The sequence below is a fragment of the Branchiostoma lanceolatum genome, chromosome 1, assembly GCF_035083965.1.
Source record: "Branchiostoma lanceolatum isolate klBraLanc5 chromosome 1, klBraLanc5.hap2, whole genome shotgun sequence".
In the NCBI taxonomy this organism is placed as follows: Eukaryota; Metazoa; Chordata; class Leptocardii; order Amphioxiformes; family Branchiostomatidae; genus Branchiostoma; species Branchiostoma lanceolatum.
This window is the reverse complement of record NC_089722.1, coordinates 16,362,602-16,377,115: the sequence shown is the minus strand read 5'-3', so window position 1 is coordinate 16,377,115 and position 14,514 is coordinate 16,362,602. Positions and strand designations below refer to the sequence as shown.

Sequence of the window (14,514 nt, the reverse complement as noted above, 5' to 3'; positions counted from 1 at the left end):
TGCGCAAACAAATAACAAGAAAACAAACAACCGGAAGGTCACTCCAAACATACAGCTGGGATAAATATATCAGATTCGGCTTAAGCATTATGTCTACTAATGTACTATCGCTTCTTTTACACTTCAATGCATTCTGTTTGTAGTATATTTATAGCATGCCTATGATGTTCACGTTAGCGACTCCATCTTCCTTGTCGATGGGTGTTTCAGCTGAGCAGGTAAAGGTCGCGTCTTGGGCAAGGAAGGCGTTCTTAATCCGAAGACCGCCACTTTCCACCTTAGAAACAAAAAAGCAACTTGATATTGACATTTTCTATCAGATACGGTCATGCGATGCAACGTGTGTTATGCCTACATGGTCTGAGACCAGTTATACCAGGCTATTGATACTAATAAATAAGACCTTATAAATACCAATCGCAAACTTTGTTCTTCTAATTTAGTTTCTAGATGACGTCGTTATTCGTTTTAAGTAGAGCTTATTGAAAGTTTCACCCGCTCATAGTTTTCACTTTCAAGGTCAAAATCGATCTTCTGTCCGTTCCTGAACCAGAGGTACTGGTGGTCCAGCCGCGGGTCAAAGGTCGCGTCACACGGTATGACACCGGTGTCGCCCGTGTCCAGAGTGAGATCTGTGGGGCCGCGTCCTGTCGGCATGCGGGTTGGGTCTAACACAGGGGAACAACCAGATGATTAATTCTATGTGTGTGTGTGTGTGTGTGGGGGGGGGGGATTTCGTTAAAGTGAATGCAATGTTTATTATTGCACTGCCCCTTCAATGATCAGGAAAGAAAAGAGCTTTTTAAAGAAGCCACCAAAACTTACCACAATTTCCAAACGTTTACTGACGAAAAGAAAACTAGAACCCTGTTAACCTCTACGAACCCACTTATTCCAAAAAAAGTGGGCCACTTCGTCTTCCACTGCTTCCAAAAAAGAAGTCAAACTCAAAGAAGCGTAGATTGTATTCCGTGGTAGTTATTAGAATAGCCATCTGTTCTACTTGTCAACAATGTTAACTCGCACTATCTGTATAGTATACCCTTTTCTACGTATTGTTTCATGTTGCAATTAGCCCTCGGGCAAGAGCTTGCAAATAAAACATATTATTATGCCTTTCTCTACAGGAACTTGTGGATCGAGAGGTCACGGGATTCAATCCCTGGTATTTTCTGGCTAGACGTTGTGTCCTTGGGCAAGGCACTTTACACGGCTTTCCTAGCTCAGGTGTAAAATGGGTACCTGACTTCGGTTGGGAAGGTAAAAGGCGGAGAGAGGAGAGGGATGGGTTGTGCCTTCCAATAAAGGTGTCCTAATTATAAATATAGACACAGTGGATAACAACCCACTTCCCCGGCCCCTACAGATTCAAAAAGGTTATAGGACTACCTTACCGCAGGAACGGAAAATGCCCCAAAAGGGAAGCATTCTGGATTTGCCGTGTTAAGATATGATAACATTTCTGCATGACCACCTTTGGTAGAGTGATCTGCTATTTTTTACAAGGAAAACACATAACAAAAGTTGGCATTCATTTGATGCATAGCAAGGTAACCGTAACGACCACTGAAAAGTATAACTTTTTTTTTACCTATGAGTGTCAAGTTGCCATACGATACTGCAGTTCCCCAGCGGTTCACTAGGGTGCATGAATAATCGCCCTCATCTTCGCTGGTGGCGCCATTGATGACTAAATTCCCGTCAGGAGTAATCGTGTATCTGACATATGAAAACGAATAATGAAAATGTTATAGTAGTTGAAACATTGTAGTTAAATCCCTTAACCCCCTCCCCACAAGTGTAACAGTCCGTGCATGCGTACTATGCCCTGTAAAGTGTAATGTAGACTTTAGTCATATAAAGTTTACTTTATTGCTCCTACAACAATACGACCGTGCGTTATATTGACTAGGGGTAAAAGCTAAAAAATCAACCACTGCACTATTCGATATGTACCCAGAACTGCCCAAGAAATCTGGTCTATGTGGACAGGTAGTCACTATGGGCAGAACTCTTATTGCTTGTGTCAATGGGAAAATCATCTAAGGGACCACAAATAAAAGCTGTAACATTGGCCAGATGGGTCTTATGTAAAGGTAGTCACTTGACATATTTTTGACTGTGTGTGAATTGTGTCTAATTTGCAAATAGTCAATGTAGTATAAGCTACAAAAACGTAGAATACACACACATGCATGTATTTTTATGATCTTTAGCTATATGTTCCATTTTAGGTAAAATAACTTCTACTTATTTCTTACCTAGCTAGAATAATTTTAAGAGCCCTTTTATTAGTTATGGATCGTTTAGTGCAATTGGTCTAGTCTTGATGATAACTGGTATTCATAAGCATCCCAAAAAGGCTTTTTTAGTAACTTTCCTGTGAGAGAATATTATTTCTTACCGTTTCCATGGCAACCATGATAGAATTCTGCCTAATTTAACTTCAAAATGGCTTCAAATGTACTTAACAGGTCTTTGTATGATCTAAATGTATAGAAATACTCATGAAATATGGTTAATAGTTACTCAAACCACATTGAATAACTTGCTAAAGATGATTTTTGGTCGTTTTATGGATTTGAGTGACGTCACCATTTCACGTGATAATTCCTAAAAAGCTGCACATTTTACATGATTATCATGCATAATGATAAAGTAGAGGAATCAACCAAAAAAGTAAGTCACCCTTTGTCCCTCTGTTTGGTACAAAGTTGCTATTTTGAGGGACCTGGCCCATGGACTATTTGACTATATGTTTCTTAATCGTTTTAATCATTTGCTGCCACCCCTATCTCACACTGACCTTCCTCCTGAGTTAATCGGACGCCCATCCTTAGTCCACCGGAAGGTAGGGTCTGGGTCTGCCTCCCATCGTGTTGTCATGGTAACGCTAGACCCCGGCACAGCGTAGTACGTACCGATAGGCGTCAGCCAAGCTGGAATCACATCTTCAACAGAGAAAGAAGATGAGGTTAAGCCCCCCTCTCACTGGACCCGCGACACGTTGGCGACCTCGATGCGACCGAGCGATTTGTCACCTCGATCAACGAATTTCATCGATAAAAAAACGGATCTTATTACGCTTTGTGTGTTTTGTTGTCTTTCTAGTAATACTTGTACGTTTTGCATGATTTTTCTATTGTAAAGTCAATGGTAACAAAAATCCAATTTAGGGCACAATGAGGTCGCCAATGTCGTGGGTTTTAGAATATTAGATAGTCGCATTCCACAAATCAAAATGTGCTTAAATTAAAGTTTGTCAAAGGGCAATATCTTACCTCCAATATGCAATTTCGCTGACGACTGCGTTGAACCCCACTGGTTTTGGGCCACGCACTGGTAGCGGCCAAGGTCACTTGCCTGTAGATAAACAGATAGATGAAATTTAAGCGAAAGCCAGCCCTGTAATATATCTTTTGACTGTCTTGTCTACGTCTTATCTATGGTGTGGTTTAAGGTTGTAAAAATAAACGTTCAAGGGAATCGCTGAAAGATAAAAGGAAATAAATTATGCAAAACTAGAGTTAAATATTTGTGCTACATATACTTCAGGTTTGCTATGATAGTTTAGCGATTACGGGATCTTTTTATAAATATGAATTGGTATTGAATTTTCCTTTTTATTTTTGAGTTGAATGTGTGATAGTTGTGTGCCGATTTGTTAAAAATAGAGAGAACGCTAGCGACCCCAAAAAATACCCCTCCCAATAAAATGGTATGGCGACCCTGTGACGTCACAATTCAAGATGGCGGCCACCACACATGCCATCGGATTCAACAAAGGTTTTGCTACGCAAATCTGTAATTTTGCAGATCTGAGTACCAATGTCTACTTACCCGGACATTGTTGATGGTCAGCGTGTTCGCTCCTACAACAATACGACCGGCGGTCTGCAAGGGGTCTTGTTGGATACCGTACCAAGTGTAGGTAATGGGCTCAGACCCCGTGGCTTTACATGTCCAGTTCACTCTGGACCCCTCAACAAGGTCCCGGTCTGGCAATGGCTGGAGGACGGGTGGTGCTGACAGAAAAAAAAGAAATGTCAATGTACTAAAAAAAGTATGCGAATACCGTCAAGTTCGCGGGGATTTGATTTCGCGGTAGGGAGGAAATGGAGTGTTCGCGGTGTTTTTTAGTTCGCAGTTGAAACGAAATGGTACTAGAATGCGGGTAGAAGATATAACAAGCATTTTCACGTTTAAAAAATTAGATCGGTTGTGAATAGGTTACCATGAAAATCGCAAACATTAAACCACCGTGAAAACTCCCAAATTTACAGTGAGAGACAGCGGCGACCAAAATGATCGGGAGCTTCGTCGTCCAAGTAACTTATACCACTAAAACTCGCATTGGTCTTTACTAAAGATATCTTCAAAAAGTTCTCATAACAGACAAGAAGGAAATAAACAGAGGGAAGGAAAAACATTTGTCTTCCAAGTGTTAAGAGATTCTTCACAATTAAATTCGTGGTATTGTGCCTCTACACAGGCTGTTATCAGCTCATTTGTACCGCGTTTGCCAATAGTTAGCCAACCTTTTTTGGTTAGATGTTTGACATATTTTGGTGAGTTATCCGGCATCGGTGACAATGAGGAGTCACTAACAATGAGTGAATTGGAACCGGTTTGGGATTTGGGGATTCGGTGCAATTAAATGGAGTGTGCGTTTAACCGTTGTGCAATTAAGTGGATTCTACTGTATTAATATTTATAACATCATACAATAATCATCACAATAAAACATCAGTGCTCTTACCTCTGACTATTATTCTCGCCTCAGTGACTGCAGTACCAAAACTGTTCTCCGCCGTACATCTGTAGATACCAGAATCCTCTTCGGTCACTTCCGGTAGGATGAAGATGTGGTTCCAGTTGTGGAAACGAGATCGTCTCGGAAGGGCGACGTCATTTCCGAAGTCATCCACACGAGCCCAGAAGATGTTTGGTCGAGGGCTGAAATAGATTATAGAAAGGGGATGATCATTTTTTTAAATACCAAATGAGTAGTATTTATTCAAATCACAAATTTGTGCCTCCCTGAATCATGTACAGTTTGCTACAGTGACTTATTCAAAATATTGCAAATTGTTTAGATTTTTCGGACGAAACAGGACATCCGGAGGTTATGCTGGTAAAAGACCTTTGCAACTGAATCTTTAAAGAGTCATACGGAACAACATAAGAATGAGACTGCACATTACCACTGAATGCATGTATAACAAATAGCCCGTTCAGTTTTCGAACATTTGTTTGTATTGAAGATTGATGGTTTCTAATATTTGCAGCGCCATCTTCAAAACTTACTATCCGTTGGCAAAGCAGTTCAGTGTCTCAGTCTGGCCTTTCAGTACGTCTTCGTCTTCAGCGTTGAGAGCGATGGTGGCCGCTCTTTGGGTTGGATCTAAAACAAAGGAAGAAAATAACTTTATGCTTAACTTTGATACTAAAGTTTGATACTCAAGTAGAAAATCTGTCCGTGGTGTGCCCGCGGGCTCAACGCTAGTTCTTCCTGAACTCCTATGAAACAAACACGAAAAATCTCCATGAAATACATATTATGCATATTAGGCCTACATTTGCATAATTTATATTGAACTATGTTCACTGTCACATAACTTCCAAATGTCACAAGTATGACATTTCAGTTATCTACCAATATGGAATTAGTCTTTTCTCATTAATTATGCAAATCAGGTCTTCATTTGCATAACTCTACCTTGCCACTATTGGGAGAGAAAGAATAAGGCTGTGTACCTACGAAAGCTATGTTGAAGTGATTGTATGTTGTATGTTCTTCGTGTTCGTTTGAATTGTTCGTCGTCGGAATAAGCAATTGACGAAAAGGCATGTTTCTTACCACCGCTAGAGACCGTGAGTCTTGTGGGTTGGCTTGTCCTGACAGAGATGTCGACGTCATCAGGCGCGGTGTCCAAAAGGTTCCGCACCAAGCAGAAGTAGTCCCCACTGTCCGTCTCCGTGACGTAGGAGATGTACAGGTCGCCGGTCTTGTCCGAGATGAAAACCCGATGCGTGTTGTCGACGATGTTGGAAGGACTGTCTCTGTACCAGCTAAAGGATAGTCCTAGAGAAGATATGATATCAACGATAAATAAAAACAGTCTTTGTAGTTTGTACACAACCAAGTGTCACCATCCTCCTTTGCACTGCAGCTAGGTGTCGATGCTTACAGATGCGGTTCCAAATGTAAAGTATTTACCATAAAACTACTACTGTAAATGCAGAAATATTCGTGGTGGTTTTATGTTCGTGGTTTTCGCGGCGACCCTTTCACCGCGAACTTAAAACCACCGCGAACATTTTGTCCAATACTGTAGCAGTTTGTGCCTATAGCGTTTTCGCGACATTAAAACCACCGCGAACACTGAATTTTTTGCCTTAGCGCGAAATAAAGACCATGCGAATTTAAATGCATTTACAGTAATTAAAGGTGTACAAGTCAAATTGCCCTGAGGAAGGTGACAGATGGTACCCGAAACGTCGATTGAATAAAACACTTGATTGTGTACAAAGACTCTTTTCATCCAGGTCCTTATTAACTTACCAACTGATGAAGCTATATTTACGGAATGTTAACAGCAGGAATACACAGAACAGTATTTAAATCTACTCTGGAAAGTGTTGCAATATCATGAAATTGCATTTCCAGAGAACAGATGTCTACAAAGAAACACTTGTGGACACAGACAATAGGAGCTAACCTGGGTAGGAGTCTGGCGGGTTACACTGTATGAAGGCTGACTCCCCGGCCTGTAGGGTGATCCCACTCCGTGACGCAGTGTCAAACGGATCAGCAACTGTGGAAAGAAAAGTATTGGTTAAGCAGATACTCTCCCATTGGCCGATCCGATAATTGCCATGCTATCATTGGTTTAACTGTTAATTATGATGGACAGTCAGGATTGGTCAACCAGACCTTGCTTTGAATACAAAAAAAGACTTCGAAAAACTCACATTGGCCGATCCGTTAATTGCCATGCTATCATTGGTTGAACTGCTGATTATGATTGACAGTCAGGATCGGTCAACCAGACCTTGTTTTGAATACAAAATGACTTTGAAAAACTCACATGCAAACATCAGGCTAGCAGGACTGCTGACTTCCACTCCTACGTCATTTCGTGCCAGACACTGGTACTCTCCCTCGTCATCACTCTTGGTGGGAGTGTTGATGATGAGGTCACCGCCGGTGATGACGTACTTTCCGTTTCCGGCTGAGATGTCGACCAGGACGCCATCTCGTTCCCAGGAGTACTGAGGCGGAGGATCGCTCTCAGCTTCACACTGGAATCGCACGACGGTCTGTCTGGGGTCCTGTGGGTTAAAAATCTGCGCCGTCGGACTCAGAGTGATTCTGGGCTCGAACTGCGTCCATACCACTGTGTGAGACAGAGACATTGTCAATCAATGTAGATATTGAAGAAGAAGAATAACTTAATTGCGCAACAATTTGTAGATACATAACAATAGACTATTTTATAATGTTTAACAATTTCAAGGAACTTATCTATAACATGAATAACAGTCGATCTAATAATGTGCATTCTAATGGGTAAAACAGTATACATTGTAATGATGACGATGATGGTATTCTGTGTAATATATGATGATAGTATTCAAATATAGATGTAGATGTGTCAGGAATGTAAAACAATGTGTCGTTTCTGCATAGAGTTGTAACGTCATACAAATTAGCCTACATAGGTAGATATATGAACAGGGCAGGACAATATCACATTGAATATTAAAGCTATCTGTTCGTCAATGAATAAGCAGTGCGAAGACAAAAGGTTTGCAAAGACCACCCCATTATTTCTAAGAATGCAATCATACAATAATGGAATATCATGTTCCAACATTCCATTGCAAACAAAACTTTAATCTTCTCTTACCTGCTGGATAACATACGAGGATCACAAGAAGACCTCCAAGGTGGAGTGCCATACTGTCTACTGTGTCACAGAATCTGTTAAAAAAAAGAGCACATTAATTGACATAAATGCGTTTTGACCATACGTTTTGACCATGTGTGTAAGAATATGCAATAAAGACTATTATTATCATTATGTTTTGTTTGATTATGTTGTGGGAATGTTTCCACACTTTCAAATTATGTCTAGTATTGAGAAATTCATTTTTATTATGCGTTTTGACCATGCAATATTAGACAAGTCAATCTCAATTTATATTTCTAACATCACAAAGATACGAGAAGAAGCCGAACCTATGAAGTAGAGTTGTTATAGATCCATTGTTTTAGATTAGTATTAGAAGTCCAGTCAGTGTCATCATATAAACGTTACCATGTATTTTGTATCTATATGCCTGTACTTAGCCCGTGGTAGGGAATGAATGTACAATAAAGGTTATCATTATCAAACCTCAATCGCATGGCATTATCATAAATCTACAATCTAACAAGAAGTTGCCAGATTCCAGGTATGACCAGGTGGAACTAATACTCCAAATGAAAGAAAAATCCCTTATTTTCTATCGACATGTTATTAAAGATATAGAAACTACTAGGTGATCAACATAAGTTTAGCGATAGTCTACAGTTTGTCTGTTTTTAGTTTTCAATGTTAGAATGTAGCTGCTTATCAATTCATGTTTTGCATTATGCTTCTTATAGACCACGTGTGGTCATCTGTGCATTTAGCCCTTTTGGGCAGGAATATGCAATAAAGACTATTATCGTAAATACTATTATTATATTATTTCTAATGACTAGCTGTGTGGTCTTCACTCCTTGCTTTTAAACATACTGGCCCCGGGACACTACTCTAACATGTTTATCGCTGTGGTATAGTCGGTCTAGCTACAAACGTTATCAGATTAAGACTATTTCGGATATTCTATACTCTTCACGTTTGTCGCCACAGGCGTGACCACCTACCGATTGCTTGACCTTTTGGCCCGTCTGTGCGACTGATTGTACCCTTTGTGAGCCTTAAACCCGGTTAGGTCCTGTCGCTCCCGATAACATATCCCCCACCATGCCCACACAGGTTACCTCATAGTTTAGGAATGTACGCCCATACCTTTGTTTAGAGGTAACGTTATACTAGCAATATATGAGTCATCTTCAGATAGAAGAGATAACTACAAGTCCCATACCTTTAAAGTTTATCATACCTGCAGTTTTTATCTTATATCTATACTGAAGTGGATGAAGTGAGATAGGATGACCTTGGATTCAGTCGATGAAATGACAATGGCGTGTGATGAATTATGTATGTTCGAGGTTGAAGGTTAGAGTTCGCCGTCAAGCGTAATTTGTAGAAGTCGAACCAGTATGTGGGTGGACGTGAGTTGTTATCTCCTTAAAAAATGGAGATATAGTTTTGGGTGTGTCTTTGTGTGTGTTTGTCTGTCTGTTTGTCTGTTTGTGTTTCCGTACTACTGTAGTCAGCATAACTCAGGAACCTCTTGATGGATTACGATGATATTTGGTATGTGGGCAGGTGTTGTAAAGCCGAAGTTTAAGGTCGATTTTGGCCCCCCTGGTATGTGACCTTGGTACTGCAGCAGAACTTCCATTTTTGTATCTTTTGACCTGGACGTGCTATGGTCTTGATTTTTGGGTGGCTGATAGCTTGTGATGTAATAAAGAAGTAATGTAGGTTTGGGCCCCCTAGCAGCTTGTTGTTCTTGTTTAAGTCATGGATAGTGCGATATTCGCAAGATAACAGTTACTCAAACAACTGGGTAATTTTGTAAAAGGTCAGACGTTTCAGACGGCATCCGTTGTCTTTCGTCAGTGACTGCCTATCATCTTGTTTGTTTTATTACATGGGTGTCTAGCCTTCATCGATATAGTCCAATATTGTTTTCTAACAACGTGTTCATTAATTTCTGACAAGCAGATTTGTTTTATTTCGTATTCCCTGTCGACCCTCCCCCAAGATGCTTCCCGGTCGGTCCCTTATGATCGTCTGATTGTCATCATGATTAAACGTACCTAACATTTTGTTTATGTTGAATTCCCATTGTATCCCCTCATTCCTGAAAATTATGATAGACCTCAAGTGATGGAATTATGATATAGTCTAATCTCACTATAGTGTACAACTACCAGCCTTAAAGTCATTCTACAGTAACAGTTTTTTTCCACGAACAGCAAAACTATGGAACTCCCTCGATTATAAACTACAAACCTTCAAAACAAACATACACCGCTATCTCCCACCGTAGCCACATTCAGTTTAGACCAACTAAAATCGTTAAAATCGTTAAAAAATGACTATCCTGAGGTAGTGATTGTTCCATCTTAAAGGAGGGACTGCCAATTGTCTTACAGGTGTTAATTTTTTTCTCTCTCATTCGTGTAGATGTGTGATTTAGTAATCACAAAAGGTAGTAATCATTTCAGGCACGTTAAGAGTTTAACCATTGCCCAGAGTAACGTATGTGGTTTATATATAGGTTTGAGCCTGAAGGAAGGTTTCTACACATGTCACATTAATGCTTTCGTCCCATTTCCAAATTCCGGTCTGGCTGTTTCCGAAAACGAAAAATAAAAAATGCATATCAAGAAATATCACAAATATATGGTTAGGAGTAATTTGTTTACGTTTTGTGTCTTTTGTTGTGTTTTATATATATATTTTTTAGTTCCAACAAGCTGCCTGGCCGGGCCCCGGATTGGAAATGGGACCGAAGCATAACACATACTGTAAATGCAGAAATGTTCGCGGGGTTTTTATTTCACGGTAGGGAGATAATTGCGTGTTCGCGTTTGAAACAGTAGTAGCGCTACAGCCATAGGTGGAAAAATATTTTCGCGGTGGCTTTTTGAGTTCGCGCTGAAGAGTTCACCGCGAAAACCGCGAACATAAAACCACCGCGAACATTTCTGCATTTACAGTAGTGGGGAATGTAGTGGGTCCGAGGTTATTGTGATTGTCAAACACAGAGGTGGTCACAAGAAAGAGACAACTGTAAACAACTTTTTTTCTTGTATTTTAGCTTAAATCCAGATTAACTGATTACAATCAATGGGCTTAGACATTCTAGGACCACACACTAAAATCACTAGACAATCAGACATGCAGCCTTATCAGAAAGACCATTCTGCCAGAGTTAAACAAAGAGCCATCTGTTTTCTTGTTAAGCATCACTTTGTTTGGGGAACTCTCATACAGGTATTGTTGTTATTCTCAAGTCGCCTATCAAGTTGACTAACAACAACATACATGTTCGTTAAACTAAACGTAACCTATGGCAGCTAGATGTACATTCCATCGATAAAAGATGGCGAAAATTGACAAACACAAAATGTCCACTTCAGTACCCAGTACCCCCCCCCCCCAGAAGACCCATCTTCGAACTTGACCTTTGTCTTCTCAACAGAAACCTACCTACCAAAAATCACCAACATCCGACCTTACCTTCGAGAGTTATACCGCCAACACCATCACTCCACAATTCCGGACCAAAAATATACCCTTCTGCCTCACGGCGAAGGCAACAAGTTGTACAAAGCAGCTAGGTTTGGGGAACTCTAGGTATTGTGATTGTTCTCTCGCCCATTTGATCAGCAACATACATATTAATCAAACTTAACGTAACCTATAACAGTTAGATAAAAGGTTGAACAAGTTGTGCAAAACAGGTGTCTCCCACTCAGACATGTTTACTAAACGTGTATGTAGGTTTTCATTAGGCCAGGTGTACACGTTGGAAGATGAGCAGAAGATTTACTAAACATCGCTGTCACCTTTAAGAAGCGTCACGCTAAGGACAAGCGATTTGTCTGTGTCAAATCGCCATGGTAACGAAGGTTAACTGTATACCTATAAACACTGTGTGAGACATTTAATTACATATCTGAATTTTTCATGACTTAAGCTGTCTTTCTTGTAAAACACACTGTCTAATTATTAAACTGTAAAGACATTTTTTACATTTTTGTTCGTTTTACCTTCTTGATGTCGTAATGAGTATTTCTTTTTTCACAGAAAGTTAAGAAACCGTTATATCCCAGGTTTGTATTGGGTTGCGACTCCTTGTTATTTCTCACACATTGCTCTCTTTTTCTTCTTCTTTGATTTCGTTGGTACACCATGACAAATGCAAATGTCTATGCTCGAGTGACTTGATTGATGAGGAATACAGAAGCCACACTGTGCTCTTTGGGCGTATCCATCGGCTAGATGTTTTAAAACGGATCTTCAAGAGAACAGATAGCTCAGCATTACTAGGTTCATCTGAGCTAAAGAGAAGAAAACAAACACATGCACAAGGATACTTATAGACGGACAACAGCAGTGTTTCGGGAGAATGATTCCTGTACACCAAAATGACGAAATGCCTGCAATTCTTTTAAAGACTAGAAGTCCTTCGAGAAATGCACATGATGATAAAGTGTTTGATTTTATCTTGCTAATTCGTTTCTTAAACAAACTTTTGGCCTTGAAATTTAAGCCCAAGGGGGAGTGTTAACAACGTATCAGGTATGTAGGGAAAACTTTGTGGGCTTCTGTACTCTCCAAACAGAGGTCGGTTTCGGCTTGTTTTGACGTCTTTTTATGCGTTGTTGTCGGACTTTCTATTTTGTCCCGTTTTCTTTATGTTTGGCTTGGCGACAAAAACAAGCCGGAGCCGCACCTCTGCTTGGAGAGTAGGACTTCCGAGCTGGCCAAACCGGTGTCAACCTGTTGTGTAAACGTAGTGAAGGTGTTAATGAGACGATGATTAGATTAATCTTAGATCAAACAAAATGTGGAACGATCACTTCGCAGCAGGACTCAAGAAGCAAAATTGGGAATCTTGAATTATAAATAGATAACTTCGAGCGAAGTTCTAGACGTTTCAGGCATTTAAGTGAAAATGTCACACGACATCACTGCCATTGTTAGAAATAGGTCATCGTTTAACTTTCTTAACGCTCTGCAAAACTGCAGGTGTGGGGGCGGAAAGATGATATACTTTTGTAGCGTCTTCTCGCCGTGTTTTTGTTTTCATGCTCTAGTTGGCCACAGCTTTAAGGCGGAACACTTCGCTCTGGGTTTACATAGTGTTCCCACACATGCTTCTGAATGATACTTTAATCTGTTAACTTTCATTTAGTTAGAAAAGAAAAGTCAGTTATATTTAGTGCATAGCGTATGGTCGTTTAGCCCAAAGTAAGTAGCCTAAGCCGAGAAGAATGTTTGGACCTACAAGGTAATGCACAGCATAGTTGTTATCGCTCAAGAGGATAACGTCTGCCTTTAAGCAGGCACTCAAAGATAATTAAAAGTTTAAAAGTTAACGATTTCCATCTATATCTCACAGATGCCTCAGAATTTCAACTTTGAATAGATTTTTAGGGGAAAAAAATGCAACACATTCGTAACACTCAAATTTAAGAATTTCTGATCAAGCGATTCTCACTTCAAACAACCGTAACGATTGGAGGAGAAACCACTTGAGAGTACTAAGGCGTTTGGACAGCTGTCCCCTCTTCCCAAACACAGAAGACCTCTTGTCGGAATGTTTGAAGATCTTCCCACGCTATAAAGGTGACACGTTAACGCACGTCGAACTTAAGTTTAAAACAAATCATTTTATAACTTTGAAAAGTCACGTACAAATCATTTCTCATTGGAACTGTCATAGTGCGGATGCTAACTCGAATATGTTACATGAACTTTTATCATAATAGAATCTTATGAACGTACATTACGTCAGCACATTCCTTGCATAATTTGATTATTTTAGTTGGTAGCATTGTCTTCGAGGATGTTGCGCACTTCCGTGCAAGTGACAGTTTATAGTTACTGGTTGCAAAAGGTCATGACAACAATACTGTGACTGACTTTTATCGCTCTAATTACGGAAAGGGAAGCCCCCACACCCATTACCTGAATACCGTGGGTTCTTTTGTATAAACACATATTTAAAAGAATGCTACCTGTCTTCATCATGTCTGTTGTTTAACATACACTATTCTAATAGTACATGAGCACCGAAAGAACACTTTTTAAAAAGTGTACAACGACAAGATTGGCTGTATTTCGTGGATATGCTACTTTTAAAACCAAGTCTTTTAGTTCTTTGTCTAAAACGTTAGGATCACATGGGGATGTCGGTGTTAAGGGTGTGATCTTCACATGACCTTAATGCTTAAAAGAGTCCCTAACACGATATGCTTAATAAAGACTGTAACGTTAGCTTGCATGTGATTCACTGAACACTCCCCAGTATGCAACACAAAACATCGTCTAAACCGGTTCATTGTTGCACGGGGTGGATTTTTGTGAATTTTTTAACGAGGTTTTAACGATAGGTTCTTACCTTGGATCTTGTTCTCGGTGCAGTGAAGAAATCTTCAGCAGATTGTTTCACCACTACTTCTAGTTGAACCTCATTTGAAAGACGTGAGTGTATGACTGCCGGTCACAACACTGTCTTGGGTGTATCCGCTCCTGTTGAATATCTAATGAACGTTGTTCGTAACCCATAACGGTATGACCTTTCTACGCCGGTAGCTAGCAGACAGTCCCGAGA

The 14,514-nt window shown here is 40.1% G+C and overlaps 1 protein-coding gene across 3 annotated transcripts in view; it reads right to left on the bottom strand.

The window, feature by feature from the left end:
* Positions 1–14,506, bottom strand: part of LOC136437893 (contactin-2-like) — a 26,244-nt gene extending 11,738 nt beyond the window's left edge. The window contains exons 1-13 of one of the 3 annotated variants that reach the window (XM_066432466.1): positions 14,302–14,506; positions 7,914–7,987; positions 7,092–7,400; positions 6,723–6,818; positions 5,861–6,085; positions 5,308–5,404; positions 4,760–4,956; positions 3,841–4,025; positions 3,282–3,363; positions 2,807–2,951; positions 1,592–1,719; positions 496–668; positions 160–277 (exon numbers count right to left, since the gene is read on the bottom strand). In XM_066432466.1, coding sequence (XP_066288563.1) covers positions 160–277; positions 496–668; positions 1,592–1,719; positions 2,807–2,951; positions 3,282–3,363; positions 3,841–4,025; positions 4,760–4,956; positions 5,308–5,404; positions 5,861–6,085; positions 6,723–6,818; positions 7,092–7,400; positions 7,914–7,965 — 1,807 coding nt within the window. In that variant the 5' untranslated portion in view covers positions 7,966–7,987; positions 14,302–14,506. Of the gene's footprint in view, positions 1–159; positions 278–495; positions 669–1,591; positions 1,720–2,806; positions 2,952–3,281; positions 3,364–3,840; positions 4,026–4,759; positions 4,957–5,307; positions 5,405–5,860; positions 6,086–6,722; positions 6,819–7,091; positions 7,401–7,913; positions 7,988–9,138; positions 9,264–14,301 lie in introns of those variants that run through there. The other 2 variants (XM_066432475.1, XM_066432480.1) reach the window with 2 other exon arrangements.
* Positions 14,507–14,514: the final 8 nt, after the last annotated feature.